This window comes from Cajanus cajan, chromosome 7 (assembly GCF_000230855.2).
Source record: "Cajanus cajan strain Asha chromosome 7, NIPB_CcT2T_4, whole genome shotgun sequence".
In the NCBI taxonomy this organism is placed as follows: domain Eukaryota; kingdom Viridiplantae; phylum Streptophyta; class Magnoliopsida; order Fabales; family Fabaceae; genus Cajanus; species Cajanus cajan.
Genome location: NC_138523.1, coordinates 56302190 through 56328318, shown reverse-complemented (window position 1 = coordinate 56328318; position 26129 = coordinate 56302190). Strand labels below are relative to the sequence as shown.

At 30.6% G+C, this 26129-nt stretch overlaps 2 protein-coding genes and 3 non-coding genes across 6 annotated transcripts; 2 read left to right on the top strand and 3 right to left on the bottom strand.

Annotated features, from left to right (window-relative positions):
* The first annotated feature begins 1838 nt into the window (after window positions 1–1838).
* LOC109794095 (cysteine-rich receptor-like protein kinase 29) lies at window positions 1839–5243 on the top strand. Of its 2 annotated transcripts, none has more exons than XM_020353562.3 (7): window positions 1839–2683; window positions 2819–2935; window positions 3291–3433; window positions 3550–3760; window positions 3855–4092; window positions 4342–4492; window positions 4616–5243. In XM_020353562.3, exons 1-7 carry the CDS (start codon window positions 1900–1902, stop codon window positions 4964–4966), a joined length of 1995 nt encoding a protein of 664 aa, XP_020209151.1. In that variant the 5' UTR covers window positions 1839–1899; the 3' UTR covers window positions 4967–5243. The 2 variants fall into 2 exon arrangements, with proteins under 2 accessions (XP_020209151.1, XP_082916309.1); XM_083060183.1 differs by having other exon boundaries at window positions 3538–3760.
* A 14706-nt stretch (window positions 5244–19949) lies between these two features.
* Window positions 19950–20021, bottom strand: TRNAP-UGG (transfer RNA proline (anticodon UGG)). The gene has a single exon. It is a non-coding gene; the product is annotated as a tRNA-Pro (tRNA).
* Window positions 20022–20821: 800 nt separating this feature from the next.
* TRNAP-AGG (transfer RNA proline (anticodon AGG)) lies at window positions 20822–20893 on the bottom strand. The gene has a single exon. It is a non-coding gene; the product is annotated as a tRNA-Pro (tRNA).
* A 642-nt stretch (window positions 20894–21535) lies between these two features.
* Window positions 21536–21607, bottom strand: TRNAP-UGG (transfer RNA proline (anticodon UGG)). The gene has a single exon. It is a non-coding gene; the product is annotated as a tRNA-Pro (tRNA).
* Window positions 21608–22072: 465 nt separating this feature from the next.
* LOC109795105 (LIM domain-containing protein WLIM1) lies at window positions 22073–23363 on the top strand. Its single transcript, XM_020354525.3, has 5 exons — window positions 22073–22359; window positions 22486–22582; window positions 22727–22773; window positions 22855–22938; window positions 23027–23363. The coding sequence occupies exons 1-5, from the start codon at window positions 22222–22224 to the stop codon at window positions 23222–23224; spliced, it is 564 nt and encodes a 187-aa protein (XP_020210114.1). The 5' UTR covers window positions 22073–22221; the 3' UTR covers window positions 23225–23363.
* Window positions 23364–26129: the final 2766 nt, after the last annotated feature.

The window sequence follows — 26129 nt, the reverse complement described above, 5'->3', positions numbered from 1 at the left end:
TAAATAAATAAAATAAATCTTTTAAGAGATAAAAAATCAAAAACAATTTCGGTAATAAAAATTACTTAAAATGGCACAAAATCCAATCTTTTATATAGAAAATAAATAATTTATTCATAAAAAAAAACTGATAAAAACAGTCAAGGTAATTAATTTCATTAATAATGTCATATAAATTTAAAATTTATTTCAAAGTACTCGTTGCATTTGAATGGTTTAAACACAGATTATATTCAACAAAACTACACTTAATTCGAGAAATATTGTTTTTCATCAATAAATTGTATAATTAATAGAATAATAAATGCATCTACCTAGGAGAAGGATAAATACATATGTCTTACTAATAAATTTGAAAATAGATAAAGTATAATTTTTTTTAGGCACATTAAAATAGTTTTATGTTTCTTATAATTAGAAGGAAAAAAAAAAAGAGTAATTATGTATATTTCTTAAATAAAAAACTGAATATTTAAAAATATTTATTTATATATAAATTTTGATTATATAAAATAAGCATTTATTTAGTACATATATACTTAAAAAGTAGTTGTATTGTAATTCATAGCAGAGAGTTATTAAAATCAAAACTAAACACGTTATCAATGATGTAATGTTAGGTAAGAAAAATAGAGTTTGTAGGAAAGAAAAAATCAAAATTAGAAATAAATAGTATTTTTGGCCAGAATAAATAAAAATAAAATAAAAATTACTGAAATAATTTTTTTAAAAAATTATTTACCGAAATAAATTATTTTGGACATGTAGGAAAGAGAAAATGAAGAAAACACTATAATATCTTACGTTTTACGTATAAGAGAGAGAAAATAGAAAAAACGTCATAATAATTGACGTTATTCTTTATAGAGATAAAAATAAGTAAAAACATCAAAATCATTGACGATTTGTGTACCATGGACCATTGTGTGTTAGAAGCACAATAATTGGATAATAAACTGCGTATATAATATTTATTTTATAATTATATTTTAAAAATTATATTAAAATATTTTTTATTCTTGCCTGATAGGTAATGGTTTGGTTGGTTGGTTTATAATCATATTTTAAAAGCTACATTTTTAAAATAATAATATGTTAATTCTTTTTCACGCAAATTTTATTGGATTGCAAATTTACGTATAGTATTAACTATTTTAATTGAAAATATTGATTTAGAATTTGTAACATTTTTTATACATTTTGGTAAAAATAATAAAATAAGGAATGGTAGAAAACGTCATGATATGGAACGTGTTTTTGTTTGCAAAATTGTAACTAAAAACGTCATAATGCATGACGTTTTTTAAAAAAAATTTTATTTTTTTTTCTTGCATGGCATTTTTTATAAGACGTCATGGCGCATGGCGTTTTTTATGTTGCGTAAATTTGCATGCACACTAAAAACGTCATCTTTTGTGACGTTTTGTAATGGTCAATTTGGTCAATTTTGTCACTTTTATTATTTTTATTACTTTTGATTCGTGACATGCATGTATTTTGGTATAGAGTTCTTTTTATTTTTATTATTTTTTATTACTTTTATACTTTATGCATTATGATAGTACAAAACGTCAATTTTCTTTGACTATTTACATTTCGTATTTTTTTCATGCATGGCGTCAAATTAGTTGACGAGTTGTGTTATACATACTAAACATCGCTCTTCCTGACGTTTTCTTCTTACTTATCTCTTTCCTACGTGTCAAAAATAATTTATTTTGGTAAATAGTTTTTTTTTTAATTTATTTCAGTAATTTTTATTTTATTTTTATTTATTACGGTCAAAAAGCCGTGATTGAAGGAAAAATTTGGTTATAAAGTGACAGCAGCTAGCACCAGTTTGCCCTTGACGAACATAGCTACCTAAGCAAGAGTTTCAATGTTGTTATTCTGATAAAGATGGGTGGCGTTTATTGCATGATTCTTTGTTTTGTATTTCTAAAATTCATATCTGAAGCCAGTGCCCAGCCAGTCAGCTTTGTCTGTGATAACAGCAGAGGGAACTACACAGCTAATAGCACATATGAGTCGAATCTGAACACCCTTTTAACCTCTCTTTCTTCTAACACACAAATTGACTACGGTTTCTACAACTTCTCCTATGGCCAAAACACAGACAAAGTCTACGCCATTGGACACTGCAGAGGAGATGTTAAGCCGGAGGAATGCCGCAGTTGCCTCAATAATTCCAGGGTCGATCTCAAACAGCGCTGTCCAAACCAAAAGGAGGCAATTGAGTGGTTTGATAAATGCATGTTGCGCTACTCGAACCGCACAATATTTGGCATCGAGCAAGATGATCCACCTATTATCCTGTATAACGAAAACAGCGCAACACAAGTGGATGAGTTCAATCAAATTCTCGGAAACTTATTGAAGAACCTCAAAGACACAGCGGCAGCAGGTGACTCTCGTCGTAAGTACGCTGCGGATAATGCAACTTTTTCATATTTTCAAAACATTTACGGTCTAGTGCAGTGCACCCCTGATTTGTCTCAGCAACAATGCACTGACTGCTTGGAAGGACTTATTTCACGGATCCCATATTGCTGTAATGACAAAGTAGGTGCTACAGTTATTACACTCAGTTGTAATATTAGATATGAAACTCACAGATTCTACGAATCTGATGAACAACATTCAACACCGCCTCCTCCATCCACCAATAGCACTTCCTCAGGAGGTACTTTTCATTATATTACTTAATTAATTTGCCTATTTACAGCTAACCCACACAAACTGAAATCATCCTTCGACTTAGTTATTAGGATTTTTTTTTATTATTATCCTTAATCCTACAAAATTCTTGTTTTTGCAGAGAGTGACAACAAAGTACCGATTGTCATTGCTGTAATTGTGCCTACTGTTGTTGTTGTTTTGCTCCTTTCTCTCTGCTTATATTCAAGGAGGTGGAAGGCAATGAAAAATCTTGCAGGCATGTCTAAGTATCAACTTACTCTGACGTTTTTATTTTCAATTTACTCCTACATTGTTACAACGGAATATAAATAAATATAGAGAAAAATCTCTGTAGAAAGGCATACATGTTCTGTCATAATTAATAAGACTAATTCTTCCCTATGAAATAATAATTGAACTACATACAATCTTTTAAACACACAAAATATGAAATATTTTTAATAATTATAAGCATGAGTAAGTCACTGCTAAGAATGTAAAAATAGCGAGTTATATACCCTTTGTGCTCTGGTTTCAGAAATTATATCTCCCAATTTTCTATCTTGGCTGTCACACATCTGAAATACTCACTAGTTAAAATTTGTCCCTAGGTGAAGGCAAAGAAGATGAAGATGAGGATGAAATTAAAATTGCTGAGTCATTACAATTCAACTTGGACACAATACGAGTTGCTACAGAAGACTTCTCTGATTCTAATAAACTTGGACAAGGTGGATTTGGAGCTGTTTACCGGGTATGTATCCCTGTAGAATTCAGATTACAGATACACATCACGTCTTCATCAAAAAAACATTATATACCATTAGCACCGATTAGCTAAATATTAACTTGACATAGATATATTTTCAGGGTAAGCTCTCCAACGGGCAGATGATTGCAGTCAAAAGATTGTCAAGAGATTCGCGCCAAGGAGATACGGAATTTAAGAATGAAGTGCTTTTAGTGGCCAAGCTTCAGCACCGAAATTTAGTTAGACTACTTGGTTTCTGCTTGGAAGGAAGAGAGAGGCTACTTGTCTATGAATTTGTTCCTAATAAAAGTCTTGATTTTTTCATATTTGGTACGGGTAAATGACTGCATAATTAGACAATAGTTCTAGTTCAAGACAAACCTAATTATTCATTTTGCGTTAAAACTGATGGTTGCATACGCAGATCCAACCATGAAAGCACAATTTGATTGGGAAAGGCGTTACCAAATCATTAGAGGTATTGTTCGAGGACTTCTTTACCTTCACGAAGATTCTCGACTACGTATTATACATCGTGATCTCAAAACAAGTAACATTCTTCTAGACGAAGAAATGAATCCTAAAATAGCAGATTTTGGCATGGCAAAACTAGTTTTAGTGGATCAAACTCAAGTAAATACAAATAGAATTGTCGGAACCTAGTAAGTATTAAAATGTGGGCATTTTTTTGGTGAATATTATTAGAATATGCAATATGTTATTGATTGTTAATTAAGACTTTTAAGTAGCTTTTATGATCGTTAAGCTTTGTATGACCGAGTGATATCTAAACTACATTATTGTAATAGGGATTTAAAATTAAATCTTTGTTATGAATATCATTGGTATTAGCAACCGAAACAGTCATGACATCTATAACTTATTATCTATCTATATATATTGGCATGAAGTGGATATATGGCACCAGAGTATGCGATGCATGGACAATTTTCTGTAAAATCAGATGTCTTCAGTTTTGGTGTACTAGTTCTTGAGATTGTAAGCGGTCAGAAGAACAGTGGCATTCGTGATGGGGAGAGTGTTGAGGATCTACTATGCTTCGTAAGTCTCCCCGTTTTCACTATTATTTATTCTTTGCCATTTACAAGTATGGATTAGAGGATTGCTTGCTCCAAAACATTAATGTAGAAGTGGAATCCGTCATCTAATGACAAGTTTTTGCAGGCATGGAGAAATTGGAAGGAGGGGACAGCAACAAATATTGTAGATCCATTGTTAAACAACAATTCCCGAAATGAAATGATGAGATGCATTCATATTGGTTTACTCTGTATTCAAGAAAATTCATCTGACAGACCAACCATGGCTACCATTATGCTCATGCTTAATAGCTATTCTCTCAGCCTCCCAATTCCTACAGAACCTGCATTTTATACAAACAGTAGAACTAGAAGTCTTCCAGAGATGCAATCATGGGAGTATAATTCAAGAGAAACTGGATCAAGTGAACCGATACTTAAATCAGCTCAAGAATCAGAAAATGAAGCTTCAATTACTGAGCTATACCCTCGCTAGATTTTGTTCACGGGAGTGAGATTCATTCATCATCATCAAATGCTTCCGGTCTTAAACCAGAATACAGAGACTTAGAAGTCATGTAATTTGTTCTAGCAATTTCTTGTTTAAATATACCACGCATCCTCTCTGTTTAAACTGAGACAGAAACCTGCGATATTATGACCTTCAGCTAGTCTTGAAGTATATGTTATGGCTATTATATTAGTTGTTGGATTTACATATAATGGTTATAAAAGCTAGAAATAGATTTTTTTAATTTGTTAACAAGCAACCACACGATCAGTTTATTTGGAACAACTTTTTTAGTGTTTTGGTCCAATAGTCTGAACAACACATTGTTTTAAAACATTATATTGATGTTTGAATGCTCACAGGACAAAGTGCATCACATGACAAACAACATCAAACAAAATATTAAATAAATCAGTTAATAAAGTTTCGATTAATAAGCAATATTCTCGCTAGATTTTGATCATAGAAGAGATATTCATAAACATAATTACCAATTCAGACTAAACAAAGCCAATTCTTTAACCAAAATACAAAGTCTTGTATCACACGTAAGCTGGTTGTTGAAATTGACACAGTTTACCGTAATGTGTATTCTTATTATAAAATGTATACCATGGCTATCCTGCTATTAACACAACTAAACTCATGCATGTGTTGTGTCTTGGCAAATATTTTGGACAAAATCGACGGCAAGTATTTTGACATCTTCTACAATTATTTCTGCTTAATAAGATCCTGGTACTTATTTTTTAAAATATATTACCGAGAATTTATTATCAATAATAATACGGAGTAAATTCCTATTTCGTTCGCTATGCGTCACAACTTGTGCCCATAGGGAAAAGAGGAAATTACCGAGCATGCAGACTTGTGCAAAAGCAAAATGCATTGACTTGAGTTGACGCGGAAAATGTTTAATATTACACGCATTGCCACTTGTCGTAGAGTCCATGTATCAAAGTTGACAAGGAATAGTAACTACATCCACACCTTTTGTTTGATTTTTCATTTTCTAATTTTTTAAAATAAGATATTAAAAATATGTTTAGTTTAATTATTTTTAATAATTTAAAATTAACTATTATATATTAAACATGAGTCTTTATCTTAATCAGGAATATTTTTACAAGTTTTTCTACAACGAAAAAGTTTGTAGAGATTTTTTTAACTTATTTTCTAATTTAATTTTTAGTCATCATAATTATTATGAATTAAATATTAATATTTAAAATAAATTATCAATAAATATTTTTTATAGTATAAATTATTTATCATAAATTTAAAATATAATTTATATATTTAAAATATTTATGTATACTAATTTTAAATATAATTTATATATATTCAAAGATAATATTTATTTATTTATATATTCAATGTTTTTATAGGAAGTTTAACGCAAATTTCAAATAATAAGAATAAATTTATACTTTTATTATTGAATAATTTATGAATAAAAGTAAAAGCTTAATAAATACAGTGCAAAGTCAAGCCCAGTGATATCACATTTGACATTACCACATCTTCCGGGAAGCCCTTGCATTTGCATGTTACTTTCTGAGTCTTCCACTCTTCCCCCACTTGTGTCTCCGTCAACCATAGCATCAAGTATTTGGAATCCGCAAGACGACTTCTTTTAATATATTTTTTTTTACTAATTTAAGGGAAATTTAAGAAAATTTAATTCATATATAATATTATAGTAAAATATTTATATAAATATTTAATAAAATTTTGCAATTTTATCAAATTATCTTATTATTAATATGATGTGGTGATAAATAACTTATTTTTAAATAGTAGTGTTTAATTTTTTTTTACAGAAAAGCATATTTCTTAAACTCAATTTAAAAATTATTCATCATAATATAAAATGCAAAAAAAAAAAATGAGGTGATTTTTATCATGTGGAAAATTATTCAATTATTTTATAAACCTAATTGAAATACATTAATAATGTAATATCACAAAGAGTTGTTATATTAAATATATCTTGTATAAAGATGTGGCCAAGATTTTTATATTAAGCATTACTTTCATCAATTTTAATAATAAAATCATAATCTTTAATTGAGTCAAATTTTAAAGAAAAATTACTTTTGATCATCTTAATCTTTACAATTTTTAATCAATGTTATTTGGTGATAAAAAAAAATAATTTTTTTTTTGAAAGAGACCATATCCAATCCATTTTAGAATGTAAAGAATATCTTTGACAATTACCATACCTTTCTTGATTGATATATAAATTATTCTTTTTCCTTTGGCTTAGACAATTTCAATGTTTTTCATGTTAACGTTCAGTTTGATTGACTTGTAAATAGAGGTAAAAAATGATAGACATTTGATCATGTGGATGGTATAGTTATTGTCAATGAGTCAAGTATTGAATTTATGTGGATTGAGTTCTTGAGACGCCATAATTAAATAAATACTCATCATCAACATTTTTTTTCAATCACATTTGTCTATTTTTCTAGTTTATTCTTTGTAACACCCCAATTTCCTTAAAAGGATATTCTTATTAGTAATGGCATTTTCGTAATTATTGATGGCATTTTCGTAATTTTAATAAAGGAATAAGGGTATTTCTGGGTGTCGGAACGGGCCGTTCCAAATGCAGAACGGGCCGTTCCAAAAGAAGGAATATGCTTGTTTTTGAAGACCCAGAACGGGCCTGGAACGGGCCGTTCTGGTATGGAGCACGGGCCGTTCTGGAAGCAGTACGGGGCGTTCTGCTGAGATTGAGAACGGGCCGTTCTGGTTTCAGAACGGGCCGTTCTGCTTTTTGGGAACGAGCGTTCCGATTTTGGAACGGGCCGTTCCAGTTGAGAAATTTGCCCACGTTTGAAGGATCCGGAACGGGCCGTTCCGAAATCAGTACGGGCCATTCCGGGTGCGTCAGATTGCCTATAAATAGGGCCAAGGGGGGTGAAAAATTTATATTGAGCAAGAAGTGGTACTCTTAGAGAGAGAAAGAGGAGAGAGAGAGAGAGAGAGAGAGAGAGAGAGAAAGAAAGAAAGAAAGAGAGGGAAGAAAGAGAGGATCCAGAGGAGGAGACCTTGCCCAAGTTCCAACTCCGCCTATCCAGGTAAGGGGGGGAGTGAGAACCTCGCTCAGGGGTGTAGGGATAATTGTTGGATAGTTGTTTGTCGGATTGGCCCCCAATCCTTTGTCGTTATTCTGTTTAATTTCTATTTACTCTACTTTGCTTTTTTGTTGGAGGTGCCGTTGTTCTGTCTAAATTTCTATTTACTCTACTTTGCTTTTTGTTGAAGGTGCCGTTGTTCTGTCCGATTTTCTATTTATTCTACTTTGTTTTTGTTGAAAGTGCCGTTGTTCTGTCTGATTTTCTATTTACTCTACCTTGTTCTTTGTTGAAAGTAATAAATGAATATGAAATTAATGTTAATAATAAATGAGTTTTAATATGAATAAGAATGCTCTCTGGATCTCTGTGAATACCTATGCGGACCTTAAGAGGAGTATTGATGACATGACCATGTGAAATATGGACAAATGACATGAGACCTAAGAATGGACTATTGAGACAAACTATGATTATGAGACTATGACAAATGAGGACATGATGTACTAAATGAAATTATGTAACAAGTTAAATATTGAGTCAATGAGATTATGATGGTATGACATGCATCATACGCATATATTATTCCAGGTGTGCCGCTGAGGCCGCATACCAGTGATGTAACTTGCTAACGAGGTGTACCTTCGGGTCACCAGCGATGTAACTTGCTAACCAGGTGTACCTTCGGGTCACCAGTGATGTAACCAGGTGTACCTTTGGGTCACCAGTGATGTAACCAGGTGTGCCTTAGGGTCACCAGTGATGATATGTGAAACTTCCTTATGGTGCCACATGCATGCATTTATAAGTCAAGATCATGACATCATTGCATGATAGATGAATATATATGTGATATTGTTGATGTATGTGTATTGTTTATAAGTGACTTATATTTGTTGTGTGTGTGGGTGCTATCTAGCCTTTATTTCTGCATCTGAAACTGAGTGAGATGTTTCTCACTCCCTTGTTATTTCTGTATATGTTTTAAATTATGTTGCAGATGATCAGCATCATGGGGATGTTGGTGATGAGGCTTAAGGCTTCAGTGGGGCATGCTCTGATAGGATGTGACGTCGGGCATAGCTAGGTTTATTTTGGGATGTTATTATATTAAAAAGCTTTAATTTTCTCTTCTTATGTAATTTTGAACGTTCTTGAGAAAAGACCAAAATGTACATCTTTGTTATATTTATTATTATATGATCTGGGAGTATACATTAATTCCTAACCAGGAGGCACTGCCACCTTTACTGGAGTTAATTTATATTTCCTTTATTATTATTTGTATATATATGATTTCTTGTTTTTCACTAAATTGTATTGAAAATCTTAACTTCTTTTCTTTTATAATTCTTTTACACTGTAGTTATGATTTATGAGTTACGAATGTGAATCTTCTACCTTGTGATATTTGAAATATTTGTCAACTATGAAAGATTTTATTTACCCAAAAAGAATAAAAGAAATATTTTATTGTTACATTTGTTGTATATTAATAATGGGGTAGAGGGTGTCACATTTAGTGGTATCAGAGCAGGTCGATCTAATCGGCCGTGACTTATCGAGATTCTGTTGTGTACTCTGACATTGTTTTGTTTGTTGTATACTTTGATGATGCTTTGCTTTGATGATGTTTTGCTTTGATAATGATAATGATGATGTTCTCCTTGTGTTGATATTGTAAAGTTTGATATTGTTAAGTTTTTTTTTTTAATTAGAGGAATGATAGTCATGATAGTGTCAGCTAATACCATTATGACCTTTCTTCTTCATTCTTATGATTGCTTAATTGTTTGATACTTACGTAAGAAGTGGTGGTTGAGTAATATCGCTTGTGTTGCAAGCATATGTGCGAATAGTGGTAGACGAAATATGTTGTTAATATTGTGGGAACTATTGAGACCTTAGATTTGGGTAAGACATTGATTTATTTTAAAGTGTATTAAGAATTTATGATTGGTGAAATTTTTGAAAGCTATAGTTGTAGCAATTGAATCCAAAGATGAGGTATGTTGAGAATTGGAGTTTTGGTATTCTTAAGGAGAGATTGAAGTGTTGATGATCTTTAGAGTTTGATGGTTGCATGAAAATTTTATTTTCTAAGCCTTTTGTACTGAATAGGTGAGTTATTTGGTTTAGAATTGTAGTGGAAAACTTTGATATGAATTTCAGGTAGAAAGGAGTAAGTTTAGAAGGATTAAGGTATTTTGTGGCATAGATGCTGATGCGTTAGTGTGTAGAGAATGTTTGCACTCCCGTTACAGCAACTTTGGTGATCAAAGGTCTAGTGGTATGCATTGAATATATCTATGGTGATTTTTGAATTTTTAGCTAAGAAAATGATTTTTTTTTTTTAAATCTCATGTCTCACTAAGAGTTGTAGCCTATTCACTTAGTGATAGGTTGATATCACGTGGATGAGTAGAACTCTTTATGTGTTGTTTTCTTTGATAGTTGTTAAAAATAGAAGTTAGTCTGTATAATAATGTTTTCGGATTAGTAGGCAATACAAGGCTAAGAATTGACATGTTTTGAGGTGTTTTCGTGTAGATTGTGAGGTTGTTTAAGGTTATATGATGCTATGTGGTAAAGGTTGTTCATGTACGTGCTTATGGATGATATATATGAAGGTTTAAAGTAGGCATTCTAATATGACTTGATGTGCATGTATGTCGATATGTGAATAGAAGACCTTAGGGATCAAATGGTGAATGTTGTATGGTTAGTGATATTGATCTTAGGATGTGATATGATCATATTGTAGTTGAAGGTGAAGACATATCCAAGACGGTTGTATGTTAAGTTTTCTAGTCCCTGTAAATTTCAGTTAAGGTGAACATGAATCTGTCTTAGGTAGAAGTTATGTTTAAGCAGAGAGATATCTAAGCAAGTTAGCGAGAATAAAAGTTTTATGAGGCTTACTATTGGAGATTTATTGAAAGAATTTCTAGGATAGCATTGCCCTTGACTACATTCACTATGAGGGGTATTGTCTTTATGTGAGATAGTAAGTATAAGAGTAGTTCTAACTCTTATGGCAAGATTGACTAGTGATAATATTACCTGACTCTAGTAAGTCTTATGTGGGATATAGTGATGACTTTGAGACAGGTTTGGGTGGATTATTGATGCAAAGGTAGTAACTTATGTTTTTAAGCATCTAGGAAATGGAAAATTCATGAGAGAAATTACCTTGAATTAGAAGTTGTAATAGTTACGCTTGAGATTTTAGAAATATTATTGAGATATTTAGTGATTATAAGGATCTTAAATATCTGTTTGATCCGAAGGAATTGAATATGAGATAGAAGAGATAGTTGGAAATTGTAAGAATTAAGATTTTAATCTTAGTTGTTATCTGGGTAAACCTATAGCAGTCGATGCTTTGAATAGGAAATATCTATATTTATCTTTCTTTATGGTCAAAGAGATATATCTTTTGGCTCAAGTTAGGAATTTAAGTTTGATTTGTGAAATTACTCCTAGTAGTAAGGGACTATGTATGACTCGATTAACGAATGGATTATTCAAAGGATATTGAATAAGCATATTAGTCGATTCATTTTGGTGGCCAGGTATGAGATTATAGGACAAGATAGTGAATAAGAGTTTTCTTGGAGTATAAATAAAGTGGTAAGACTTGAAGACCGAGTATGAGTACATAATGAACTTACAATTAGGTGCCTAATCATTGGAGAAGATTATACAAGTTAAACTAATATGGTGACAAATGTCCTGAGTAGGATGAACATTTATCTATCATTTTGATGATATAAGGGTTGAGTTTGATTGAGTAGATTAGAAACTTAAGCATGATGTGTGAGCTCACCCTTAGGAACATTGAATTGAATATGTTGAAAGGATTAATAATGAGATTAGAAGACTCAGGAGTTAGATTCTTTCTTAGTGACCCAAGTGAAAAAGATTGGTAGGAATATAAATAGCCTTTTACAAGTGGAAGTTGATGGTGTTTCGGGATACAAGGATATAATCTATGTGCCTAGTAAACCCAAATTAAGGAAGATGATCTTAGAGAAAGGACATAAGAATATTTTTAGCATTTATTTCAGAGTCACTGAAATGTATCAGAGTGGTGCAGCGGAAACATGATGGTCTAAAGAGAAGTAGAGAAGTTGAATCAAGGTGTAGAAAGTAAGTTTAAATTTGGAGTGGATGAAATGTTGAGATTTAAGGATGGGTTGTATATTCCAAATGTGCCAGAACTTAAGAGAGCAATCTTGGAAGAAGGTCATAAGAGCAGTCTTAGTATTCATCTAGGAGTTACTAAGATGTATCAATATGTTTTGGTGGCCTAAGATGACGGAGGAAGTGGAGGAATTTGTGTATGCTTGCTTAGTATGTTAGAAAGTTAAGGTAGAACACCAAAAAACTTTCAGATTTAATACAACCTTTAGACGTTCTAATTTGAAAATAAGATTCTGTATCTATAGATTTAGTTGTAGTTATGTATGATATTCTTAAGAAATTTGATCTTATTTGGATTAATGGATAGGCTTACCAGGTCTGCTCACCTTGAACTTATTAACATTAGACATTTCTTGGAGAGATTGATAGAGTTGTACATCAATAAGGAAATTTTGAAGAAAGTGCTACATGGGAGTTAGAAAGCAAGACGCGAGAAACTTATCTATTTTTGTTTTCAGGTAAATTTCGGGGACGAAATTTCTAAAAGGAGGGGAGAATTGTAACACCCCAATTTCCTTAAAAGGATATTCTTATTAGTAATGGCATTTTCGTAATTATTGATGGCATTTTCGTAATTTTAATAAAGGAATAAGGGTATTTCTGGGTGTCGGAACGGGCCGTTCCAAATGCAGAACGGGCCGTTCCAAAAGAAGGAATATGCTTGTTTTTGAAGACCCAGAACGGGCCTGGAACGGGCCGTTCTGGTATGGAGCACGGGCCGTTCTGGAAGCAGTACGGGGCGTTCTGCTGAGATTGAGAACGGGCCGTTCTGGTTTCAGAACGGGCCGTTCTGCTTTTTGGGAACGGGCGTTCCGATTTTGGAACGGGCCGTTCCAGTTGAGAAATTTTCCCACGTTTGAAGGATCCGGAACGGGCCGTTCCGAAATCAGTACGGGCCGTTCCGGGTGCGTCAGATTGCCTATAAATAGGGCCAAGGGGGGTGAAAAATTTATATTGAGCAAGAAGTGGTACTCTTAGAGAGAGAAAGAGGAGAGAGAGAGAGAGAGAGAGAGAGAGAGAGAGAGAGAGAGAAAGAAAGAAAGAAAGAGAGGGAAGAAAGAGAGGATCCAGAGGAGGAGACCCTGCCCAAGTTCCAACTCCGCCTATCCAGGTAAGGGGGGGAGTGAGAACCTCGCTCAGGGGTGTAGGGATAATTGTTGGATAGTTGTTTGTCGGATTGGCCCCCAATCCTTTGTCGTTATTCTGTTTAATTTCTATTTACTCTACTTTGCTTTTTTGTTGGAGGTGCCGTTGTTCTGTCTAAATTTCTATTTACTCTACTTTGTTTTTTGTTGAAGGTGCCGTTGTTCTGTCCGATTTTCTATTTATTCTACTTTGTTTTTGTTGAAAGTGCCGTTGTTCTGTCTGATTTTCTATTTACTCTACCTTGTTCTTTGTTGAAAGTAATAAATGAATATGAAATTAATGTTAATAATAAATGAGTTTTAATATGAATAAGAATGCTCTCTGGATCTCTGTGAATACCTATGCGGACCTTAAGAGGAGTATTGATGACATGACCATGTGAAATATGGACAAATGACATGAGACCTAAGAATGGACTATTGAGACAAACTATGATTATGAGACTATGACAAATGAGGACATGATGTACTAAATGAAATTATGTAACAAGTTAAATATTGAGTCAATGAGATTATGATGGTATGACATGCATCATACGCATATATTATTCCAGGTGTGCCGCTGAGGCCGCATACCAGTGATGTAACTTGCTAACGAGGTGTACCTTCGGGTCACCAGCGATGTAACTTGCTAACCAGGTGTACCTTCGGGTCACCAGTGATGTAACCAGGTGTACCTTTGGGTCACCAGTGATGTAACCAGGTGTGCCTTAGGGTCACCAGTGATGATATGTGAAACTTCCTTATGGTGCCACATGCATGCATTTATAAGTCAAGATCATGACATCATTGCATGATAGATGAATATATATGTGATATTGTTGATGTATGTGTATTGTTTATAAGTGACTTATATTTGTTGTGTGTGTGGGTGCTATCTAGCCTTTATTTCTGCATCTGAAACTGAGTGAGATGTTTCTCACTCCCTTGTTATTTCTGTATATGTTTTAAATTATGTTGCAGATGATCAGCATCATGGGGATGTTGGTGATGAGGCTTAAGGCTTCAGTGGGGCATGCTCTGATAGGATGTGACGTCGGGCATAGCTAGGTTTATTTTGGGATGTTATTATATTAAAAAGCTTTAATTTTCTCTTCTTATGTAATTTTGAACGTTCTTGAGAAAAGACCAAAATGTACATCTTTGTTATATTTATTATTATATGATCTGGGAGTATACATTAATTCCTAACCAGGAGGCACTGCCACCTTTACTGGAGTTAATTTATATTTCCTTTATTATTATTTGTATATATATGATTTCTTGTTTTTCACTAAATTGTATTGAAAATCTTAACTTCTTTTCTTTTATAATTCTTTTACACTGTAGTTATGATTTATGAGTTACGAATGTGAATCTTCTACCTTGTGATATTTGAAATATTTGTCAACTATGAAAGATTTTATTTACCCAAAAAGAATAAAAGAAATATTTTATTGTTACATTTGTTGTATATTAATAATGGGGTAGAGGGTGTCACATTCTTCATTAATCTGCAATACTTTTCATTGTGATAATTTTTATTGCCAAAATTACAATAAAAATATGTTTATCTTTGTACCAACAATCTTCTTCAACATGTTGGTTCTTTGGCAATGAAAACAAGACAAAATATTTTTTTTCTTGAAGAAACTTCAACTTTTCCTTTATTGAAAGATCGTGACTTTCCAAAATTTCTTCACCATAATTTGTTCGAAAGACACCTTCAACTATTTCATCACTTCTCATTCACTCTTGTGCATAAAGTTTGTTGGTCAATTTAGTAATTGTTAGAGTGTGCAAATCACAAGGCTATTCAATTGTAGAAATCTTGAATTCAAATCTTTCAAGTATTGAAACTATATTGTTTTGACAACCTTTTGATCCATAAATGATATTTTACCAAGAAGTCACATTTATTCACAACATCCATTAACCTGGTAGAATAATTTTTGAAAGATTAATTCTTCGTCATCTTTATCAATTCAAATTTTCTTTTCAATGTGAGAAGTATAATAAATTTGACTATGTACTTTTGCCTTCAAATTCATCATGGAACTTGTCCCACACCTTTTTAGTTGTTTCCAAGTCCATCATTTTGATCTAATAATGACATAATATTGTTAATGTTGACATGGATTGATAATGTGTCAATTCTCGATAATATGATACTCAAATAGTGATGTAGTATAGTAATAGAATATTAACGTGGAAAGAAAATATAAAATTTATTTAAAAAATGATTAAAAAAATCTTTATGACAATTAAAGCACCAAACCTTCAATATAAAAGTCAATATTTGAACTACTAAATTACTTAACTTTTTTAATTATAACTTCAACAATATATTATATTTAACATTATTTTTCAAATTAATTTTTACTTTTTAAATTTATTATCTAATGTTAATATGGTTTAAAATTAATAAATAATAAATTTATTTAATAAAATAATAATTTTAGTAAATTAAGTATATAGTTTATTATTTAATATTATTTTAATAATATAAAATAAACATAAAAATACAATATAAAATAATTAATATAATATTATTTTATATTATTTAATACATTAATTTATTTTATATAATATATTTATATTTATTAGATAAAAATATTAAATAATAAAATTTTATATTTCTTAGATGAAAAATATAGTAATAATAAAATATTAGTATGTATATCATATAAAATATTTTATACATAAATAATATAAATTTTATAATATTAAAATAGACAATAAAATATTATTGATGTATTAAAATAGAGAAAATATAGTTAAAAAAGAAATAAAAGACAAAAATTAATTTTACATTTATATTTATTTTATAAAAATATATTAAATAATAAATCATGTATATTCTTTTAATTTGTTTTTTTAATATATCTTTTCTTTTAACAAATATAAATTTTGTTATTTAATATGTGTTTACTGTATGTTTATATTTGTTGTATAAAAATATATTAAATAATAAATTATATAATTAATTTACTAAAATAAATATTATTTTATAAGTAAATTTATTATTTATTAATTTTAAACTGTATTAATATTAGATTAAAAAAATTAAAAATAATTAACTCGAACAATAATCTTATATACAATATGTTGTTCAAATTATAATATAAAGATTTAAGCAATTTAGTGATTAAATTGTGAGTTTTATAATGAAAATTATTAGTTATAGTTCTTATAAAGTTAAGTTTTACTAATTTTTTTATATAAATTTGATATTTTCTTGTCATGTTAATGTTACGTGATTGATTTTCTTGATATATATTAATGATACGTCATTAATCTACATTATAATTACAGTGTCACTTCATCCATTCATATAAATAAAGAACATTGTTACAGCTTCCGAAAATGGAAGCCAAAAACGTTTTGAATAATTAAAAAATTATTATTTTTTAATAAATTTATTATAAAATAATTATTTTATAATAAATTTATTAAAAAATAATAATTTTAATTATTCGGACAAATTTAGGGCCTCCAATTTTTAGAGGATACAGTATTTTCTATAAATAAAGTCGCATCATTATAAAAGTGATATATCATTTATCCATATTAATATTATGTCATCTTATGATTTAATTAACAAAAGAGACTAAAATTAAATATTTTTAAAATTGAAAAACTAAATTTATATAATTCGAAAAGGAAAGTCAAAATTACGAATTCATAATCACTAATATTTTAATTGTGTAATGCATATACATATTTATTATATATAATTAAAATTTATAATAAATTATATATATAACTAAATATTATGTTTAAATATATAAATTATATTTAAGTTTATATAAATAGATATTTTTAAATATATAAATTATATTTTAAATTTATGATAAATATTGTAAAAAAATTATCTTTATTCATTGATAATTTATTTTAAAATATTAATATGTAATTTATAAATAATTTTAATAAATAAAATTTAAATTAATTAAAAAGTAAAATATTTATTTTTAAAAAAAATTATAATTTTTTAATATAAAATAATAATTTATATTTTGATATATAAATTTATAGACATGGATAGAAATACCAAAAGTATATTATAGTTAATGGTTATTTTCATTCAATTAACATTTTGGTCCCTCACATTAGATTTTTTTGGTAGTAGAGAAAATTTTTAGGGGCTAAAACCAAATAAAATTTGTTCAAGGACTAAAAACAAACAATGACAATTTCAAGGATTAAAAACATATTTAATCCATATTTTAAATTATAAGGTCAAATAATTGTGTTGAATATCATTAGTAAGATGGTCATACTAATATAAGTGAGAAACAATCATCACTTTACAAATTGATTTTTATTTGAGTCAGAAATTGCTAATGCTACATTTGAAATGGATTTGAATTTGAATTGAATAAACAATTGTTTTCATACTTTCTTTTAATGATTGATATATTTTTTTTTGTGCCAGGCATCATGGACAATAATCCACAACATCCTTCTTTATTCAGTTGCAAAATCCTAGTTGTGATATTATTGGGTGCCAGGCCATATTACTTCACTGTAAAATGTAAACTTGTGGAGAGATACAGAAATCAAAGCAACTGCTAGGCAACTGTGAAGGCTGATGCAGCCAAATTGTTAAGACTGATTCACATCTTCTCCTGTTCTTTTGGTGGAAGAAACACGGCTGCAAGTGTTTTTTTCTGCCTGAGAACGCAGTGCAGGTCTTTCTGCCCAGTCAATGACAAACACACACATGAGAATAATACAGGGACAAATAAATCTAAAAAAATAAGGTCTGAGAATGCAGTGCATGTTTTTTTAGGGTCGGTCCAAGAGTAAGACTATTAAAACTTAAGCCTTAACTATACCAACACAAAAATATTTGGTATTAGCTTTTATAAAGTATAAAAGATCACATATGTCAACAAAAAGGCCTAAAATATATATCTTTCTCTAAAGAAAAACATTTATTCTCAAAATTTGTTTTAGGCTTCACTTATGGTTGGAGGGGGCTCTTTGTCTTTCTGCCTAGTGAATGACAAAAACACACATGAGAATAATGCAGGCACAAATAAATATGAAAAAAAGGGGCATTCTGAGAATCAAACTCGGGACCTCTCGCACCCAAAGCGAGAATCACAGCATTAGACCAAATGCCCACATTGAAGGGGCAAGGGCCAAGTCAAATCTATGTCTGGTCCTTAGTCATGGTAACTTGTTTTTCTATTCAAGGTCTCAAAGAGAGTTTGCTTGATTACCCCTGTTTTTATATATTAAGACCTGCTATGAATTGCAACATATTGATGATTGTCACTAGATACTGAAATCTTCCAGAAAAAACTGTTAATATATCGCATCTTCATCCCAACACATTCACATGGAGCCTCTGACACTGTTATTTAACTAAACAAACAAATAAGTCAAGTTTGTCAGCTTCCGGAGCTTCAAAAGATTAAAATTTAGAAAAAAGAAAATTCCTTGTGCTTGTTGGTATTTAAGTACACCAATTAACAAGTAAAGCTTGTAAGCTTCCAAATCATCAAAATATAGGGCATTCCTTGAATCATATCACTAGAGCAAAAACCTTATTGTGCCAATTTTGTTGCTTGCTAGTTATATTAAAATCTAACGAATTGTTTTGGTGATATTATTTTAAGGAGGATTTTGAAGTTAAAAATCTCATCAGTCATTTGTTAGTACTGCTAACAAACTTAGCACTCTCTTTTTTACCACAAGTTGAAAAATTACTTGTACTTTTAATATTGTTTCTTAAATGCAGGGAGCTGAAATCCATCAGCAATAGAGAAGTTTGTTGCTTCATGATCTCTTGTAAAAACTCCACCAATTGATACAGTTGTTGGTTTAGCTTACAAAACATTTTAAATCATAGAACTGACGTTTTGTAGTATGCATCTATTTGTATGCTGCATTACAGATTGAACCAAGCTGAATGAAGTAACTTCTGTTAGTGACTTAGTGTCTGTCATTCCACAATTTATTTTTCTTTACATCAAATCAAACAGCATGTGATTTGATATGTATAACGTAGGTTATCACATATTACATCCGAGTGTTTTAAATTATAAAATAAGATACTTGCTAATGCTACATGTGCAATGGATTTGAATAAATAATTGTGTTCATACATTTATCTTTTCAAGATTTTAATAATTTTGGGTGCCAGGCATGATGGACAACAATTCACAGCTTCCTTCCGTATTCAAATTGAAATAATAGTTGCTTTAGCAATATTACTTCATTGTAGAATATTGGGTTCAAATGGTATACTTGGACTTGAGATCACATACCACAATCTCAGTCTTGCAAACTTGTGGAGAGATATGGAAATCAAAGCAATTCCTCAGTGCCTCATGGCAAGCTGTCTTGATGCTCAACTGGGAAGGCTAATACAGCCAAATTGTAAAGATTGATTCACATCTCCTTTTCTCTATGTGGAAGAAATGCAAGTGCAATTGTTCTATTTTTGGCTGAGAATGCAGTGGTTGTCTTTGTGCTCAGTCCATGACAAAACACAGATGAGGACAATACAGGCATAGATCTATATAAAAGAACAAAGGGGCATTCCGAGAATCGAACTCGGGACCTCTCGCACCCAAAGCGAGAATCATACCACTAGACCAAATGCCCACGTTGGAAGAGATGGGCCTAACTTAAATCAATGTCTAGTTTACTTCTAAAATTCCTCGTTCATGCCACATTATATGCAATTCTATATTAAGATTGTATACAAATGACCGGTATGCTTACCTGGATAGGCAATTGTCAGTCAAAATAACTTGTTTTTCTAGTCAGGTTATCAAAATAAGTTTACTTGTTTACCCCTCTGGCTTTATATTTTAAGACCAACTATGCCTTTCAACATATTATTCTATTACGTTTTCGGTGCCAATAATTGTCAGTAGGTACTAAAAAACTTCCAGCCAAAAATTGTTAATGTATCACATCATTCATCCCAGTTCCCAACGCATTCACATGGAGCCTCCCACCCTTAGTTTTATTTAACTAAACAAACTAACAAGTCAAACTTGTCAGCTTAAAGAGTTTCAAAAGGCTAAAGTTTAGAAACAAAACCAAATGCTTTTTGCCATTTAAGTGGCATCATGGACAAGACAACAATCCACAACCTCCTTCCGTATTTAATTTGAAATAACATAGCTAATTTAACAATATTACTTCACTGTAGAATGCAGAGTTCAAATGGCATACTTAGACATAAAATCACACACAACAATCTCAGTTTCGTGTGACTGATGCTTGCAAACATGTGGAGAGATAGGGAAATCAAAGCAAATGGTAAGTGCCTGGTGGAAAGGTGTCTTGGTGCTCAACTGTGCTCTGGCTGAGAATGTTATGCTCGTCTTTGTGCCTAGTCAGTGACAAAACTCACATGAGGATAATACACGCATAGATAAAAATATGCAAAAGTAGGGGCATTCCGAGAATTGAACTCGGGACCTCTCGCACCCTAAGCGAGAATCATACCACTAGACCAAATGCCCACATTGATAACGTTTGGGAAAAGTTAAAGCTATGTCAGTTTTCTTTTAAAGTTGTTTATATGTTGTACATTCTCTTCAGTTTTGACTTGCGATGGATTTCTTTTCTGACATTAAGGTTCCGTTGACAGTGTCATACTAGGTTTCCTTTTCTGACTGGCTTACATAAAATCAGACAGCGTGTGATTTGACATGTAGGTTATTCCATATCTCAATTGGGTTTGTGTAATGAATATGAATAAATAATTATGCTCATACATTTGTTTTTAAGATTAATATTTTTTTCCATACAATATCCTAAAATTAATAATCAAGAACTAATCAGTCGACTCTGTATCCTAGAACAGATTTTAAAAAGGTTGATATTTTTAGGTGCTATGCATCGTGGAGAAGACAACTATTCACAACCTCCTTCCTTATTCAATTTGAAATAACATACTTCATTGTAGAATGTAGAGTGTAAATGGCATAATTAGATCACATACCACAATCTGAGTGTTGAGATTGATGTTTGCAAACTTGTGTAGACACATGGAAATCAAAGCAACTGCTCGTATTATATTCTAGCTGAGAATGCAGTGACTAGTCAATGGCAAAACACAAGAGAAGAATGCAGTCATAGATAAATATTATGTAAAATAGAAAGGGGCATTCCGAGAATCGAACTCGGGACCTCTCGCACCCAAAGCGAGAATCATACCACTAGACCAAATGCCCTGTTATAGGAGGGTGGTTGTTTCTTAATAATACAAAATTAAATGATTTGGTGAAATTATTTTATGATTATGAAGTTAAACAATTAAGATATCGCTTCTGTTCTGTATACCTTTTATTTTAAGCACATGTCGTCACTAAAATGGTAGCATTCACATTTTTAATATCGTTTTAGCATGTATAAGTGGTATTGCAAAATTTTTATTATTTTTAGTTTTTACACCCAAGAAACTAAAAGAGACTTTTTCTTTGTTTTTATTGTACCGGCATACAAGTCAAACGTCCTGAAAACGTGCGTACATAGTCATGTTAAAATAAATTTAGAGTACTTCTTAATAGCAACTTACTAATATTAATTCAAAGATTGTATATATTACTCTAACTAACTCTGTTTAAGGTCATCCGCAATTCACTACTGTCCACAACCTCTCTTTCTTCTTTTAAACCTCCTCTGATTTATTTATCTTTTCTTCTCATTCCCATTTTTCTCAGGAAGCAGAAAGAGAGAGAGAAGCAGAGGGGGTGGATAAGGAAAACCTGAGCAAAGGAAATTCCTTGCAGAAGAGTGCCACTTCCCTCCTCTCTCTCTTTTTCTCCTTTTGGTAAATTAATAAAGGATGGCCAGTTTTGCAGGAACCACACAGAAGTGCATGGCATGTGAGAAAACTGTCTACCTTGTTGATAAGCTAACTGCTGATGGCCGTATCTTTCATAAGGCCTGCTTCCGATGCCACCATTGCCGCAGTACCCTTAAGGTACCTACACATTTCATCAACAATTCATGCTTTATCCTTTAATAGTACGTACAAATTATGCATGCATGCATTTATTACCCTCAATGCCAAATCATGCAATTTTTTATCACTTTGTTTGCATTGCAGCTTAGCAACTACTGTTCTTTTGAGGGGGTGCTCTACTGCAGACCTCACTATGATCAACTCTACAAGAGAACTGGCAGCCTGGACAAAAGCTTCGAAGGTATATCTAACTTTTCTTCCATCTCTTTAATTTTCATCATTATCATATGTTATATCTATCAATTTCCTTTTATTTCCTTGTTGGCTTGTTCTTTTCTGGTGTGCTTTCAACATTTTCCTAGACTAACATCTTTGGTTTTCACAGGAACACCAAAAATTCAGAAACCAGAGAAACCGATCACTGATAATGAGGTGATTTTTCTGTACGTAGCATGCATGCCTCATTTAGTGATGCCATTTTCATTAATTATTTTAATAATTTAATTTGAGCAGAATACAAAGGTGCTCGCAAACGTGTTCTTGGGCACCAGAGATAAGTGTGTGTGTTGCAAAAAGACAGTGTATCCCACTGAGAGGGTACGTAACCGATACATTGATAATTTTTTCAATATACTCCTAGCTAGCTCCTTCTAATAAATATTTATATGATATGATATGATTGAAGATTACTATTAATGGGACTCCATACCACAAGAGCTGCTTCAAGTGCACCTATGGAGGTTGTACTATAAGCTCATCAAACTTCATCACACACGAGGGAAAGCTGTACTGCAAGCATCACCACATTCAACTCTTCAAGGAGAAGGGCAATTACAGTCAGCTCGAGAATGACCAAGTTGCTACCACGGATGTCTCTGCTTAATTAATAATGTCTAATGTACTAGCTAGAAATATTGCTAGCAATGTTGTTCCGTATATGCAGCATTTTCAGTATGACTTATTTTGGTGGTGTCCTTTGTACATGCATTCATAACCCGGGAAAGGTTGCTTTAATTTGCTAACTCTCAGTTTTCCACTCTTCTTCTTCTTCACAATGCTTTCGCTTTCACCATTTAAACTCTTTATCACTATTACTAGCATGTATCAAATCTATATTTTAACTTTTAATTCATACAAAATATAAATAAGGGTAAAATGTAATATCTTTTGTGAAAACTATTACTACTTTTCCCTTCGTGATATATATAGATATTGTATAATTAACAATTACTATGTATAATTGTTTCAATATATAAGTATTTCTCTTTGAATCTTGTTAATAATTAACGACTAACGACTTAGAACATTAGGTAAAAAAATTTTAATTACTTAATCAATGTCCACAGAGAGAAATGTGTGTGTTTCTATTTAATCTTTAAGAGATATATTAGTAGAAAAAATTCAAAATAAGATAAGAGTATAATTATATCTTTCAAAAAAATGGACACAAAAAAAGTGTATCTTCTTATATTGTTATAAATAAATAATATTAATTAATATCTAGCAACTATTCAAATTAAAGGTTTAGTAATAATGAAAAATACCAAATTAAAAGTTGTAAGTTTAAATATCTCAACACTTATACTTGTTAAATAAGAATAAAGGTTCAATCTTTGACTTAAACATGAAGTTGCGATTACAAACATCACTTTATTTAATTTATATAGGAATTAACACTTCTTTATGTAACAAATAGATAAATAAATAATAATAATAAGTTTTTGTGCAAGAAGTACAAAGTATATGCATATCATGATTTTTAATTAAAAAAACACTTATTATTTTTTAGTCACTGTTTGTAAAACACTCATTAATAATACTCTTATTTACGATAATTAATAGAGCTATATATTAAAGTGAGCGGTCATATATGTTAGCCCAACATGGATTGGGCAAAAAGTGAACCAATTTATGTAATTAATATTCACTCTTCGACGAGTTAAAAAAAGGTTCACCCATCTTCAATTATCACGAATTGATGAGTTAAAGTTGACTCACCTAAAATTAAAATAATCTGTATAAGTAAAGTATATAAATAAATAAAAATATACAAAAAAATAAAATTTAAGTTATAAAAAAATTAGGACGCCGTTGTATAAAAATAAAAATAAAAATAAAAGCGCTAAACAAAAAATCAAAGTACCAGTAAATTTATTATATTTTATTCCGTAATTTATATGCATTAATCACATTGACATTTCAATCATATATCTATATATAAAAATAATGAGCTCCTATGTATTATTAGAGGTGTTTGCAGTGTAATTTAACTTATATTTTTGGCTTAAAAGTTATTTCAACCAAAAAAAAATAGTTTGGATCAATTTAAATGTATTATGAAATTCAAATCAATTTTATGCAACAAAATCAAACTAATTTTATGCGGTTTTGTTTAGTTTGAATTTTGTGATTTAAAAATATTATTTAAAATAACTAAAAAAATGTAATATTTATTTAAAACTTATCCATTGAAAATAAAATCAAAAGTATATAAATATTGAAAAAATTGTCACTCAATATGTTAAACACTAATTCTTATCTTATTATTCTATTGAAAATATTTCTTTAATACAATTTTAGTTATTATGTTAAATATTTTTTCTTGTATATATAACTTTTCTCTTAAAATAAAACTATTTTCAAATATTTTAAATATTCATAATTTTTCTTTCTAAAATTCAGTTTAATAACTTATAATTTTATAAAATAATTTTTACCAAATATATTTGATTTAAAATATCTTTTAAATCAAATATATTATGACGTACATTTGGGAGAAAAGAACATATTTTAGTAACTTACAATAAAAAGTAACTTGTAATTATATAAAACACTTTTTTATATTATATACGTTAATGTTGTATAAATACACTATGCATGCATTAAGGAAAAAAATATATTTATATAAAAGCTTGGTTCAAATTGGTTTGGGACCATTTTACATTCCGAATTGCAAACCGAAACAAATTGTATAGTTTAGGAAAATAAAAAACAAAACAAAACCCCTAGTTAATTTACATTTTTTATTTGTATAATTTTTTTCAATATATAAAGGACCTACATAATACAGTATAATTAAATAGTAAAAAAATAATAAAATTATAATTGATTTGATTTTATTTACTATACAATAAATCTTAAATCACAAATTACGCACAAAATAAATATGAAATAAAAAATTTATATTAAAAATAATAAATAAACAAAAAAATATAATAAAAAAAATTAGGCAGGTCGATGGGCCATCTCGTTCTAGTCTGCCATTTGGTTCGATGGGCTGGTGAGCTAGGATTAACCCAACTCGTCAATTTTTTACAAGCCAACGAGTCAGCCCATAGGTCATGACTCATTTTGTCACCCTTACACCTGACACCTTTAACATCACCAAATCAAATACATTTCTCTCTCCTCATAACGCCATTTAAAATCACGCCTGCAAGTGACCGAGTTAGAGACATGTCTCTTTCTTTACAAAATGGCTCAAATCACCAAAATCACTTCAACATTCTCCAATACAATAATAACTCTAAAATTTTCATCATTCCACTATAAATCAATCAACATAACAACATTTTGAAGAAAATCAATCCACATATATGTCAACAATCCAACAAAATCCAAGTTCTAGCTCTCTCTACCTCAAGATAACTATGAAAAAGATGAAGAAGGAAGAAAATAAATTATGGACTCACTTTTCGAGCAACTCCTCACAACACCTTCTGATTCTCAACTTTTTGAGCTTTGAATTGCCATACTACAACTAGAATCTTCACACTCTCAGGAAGATA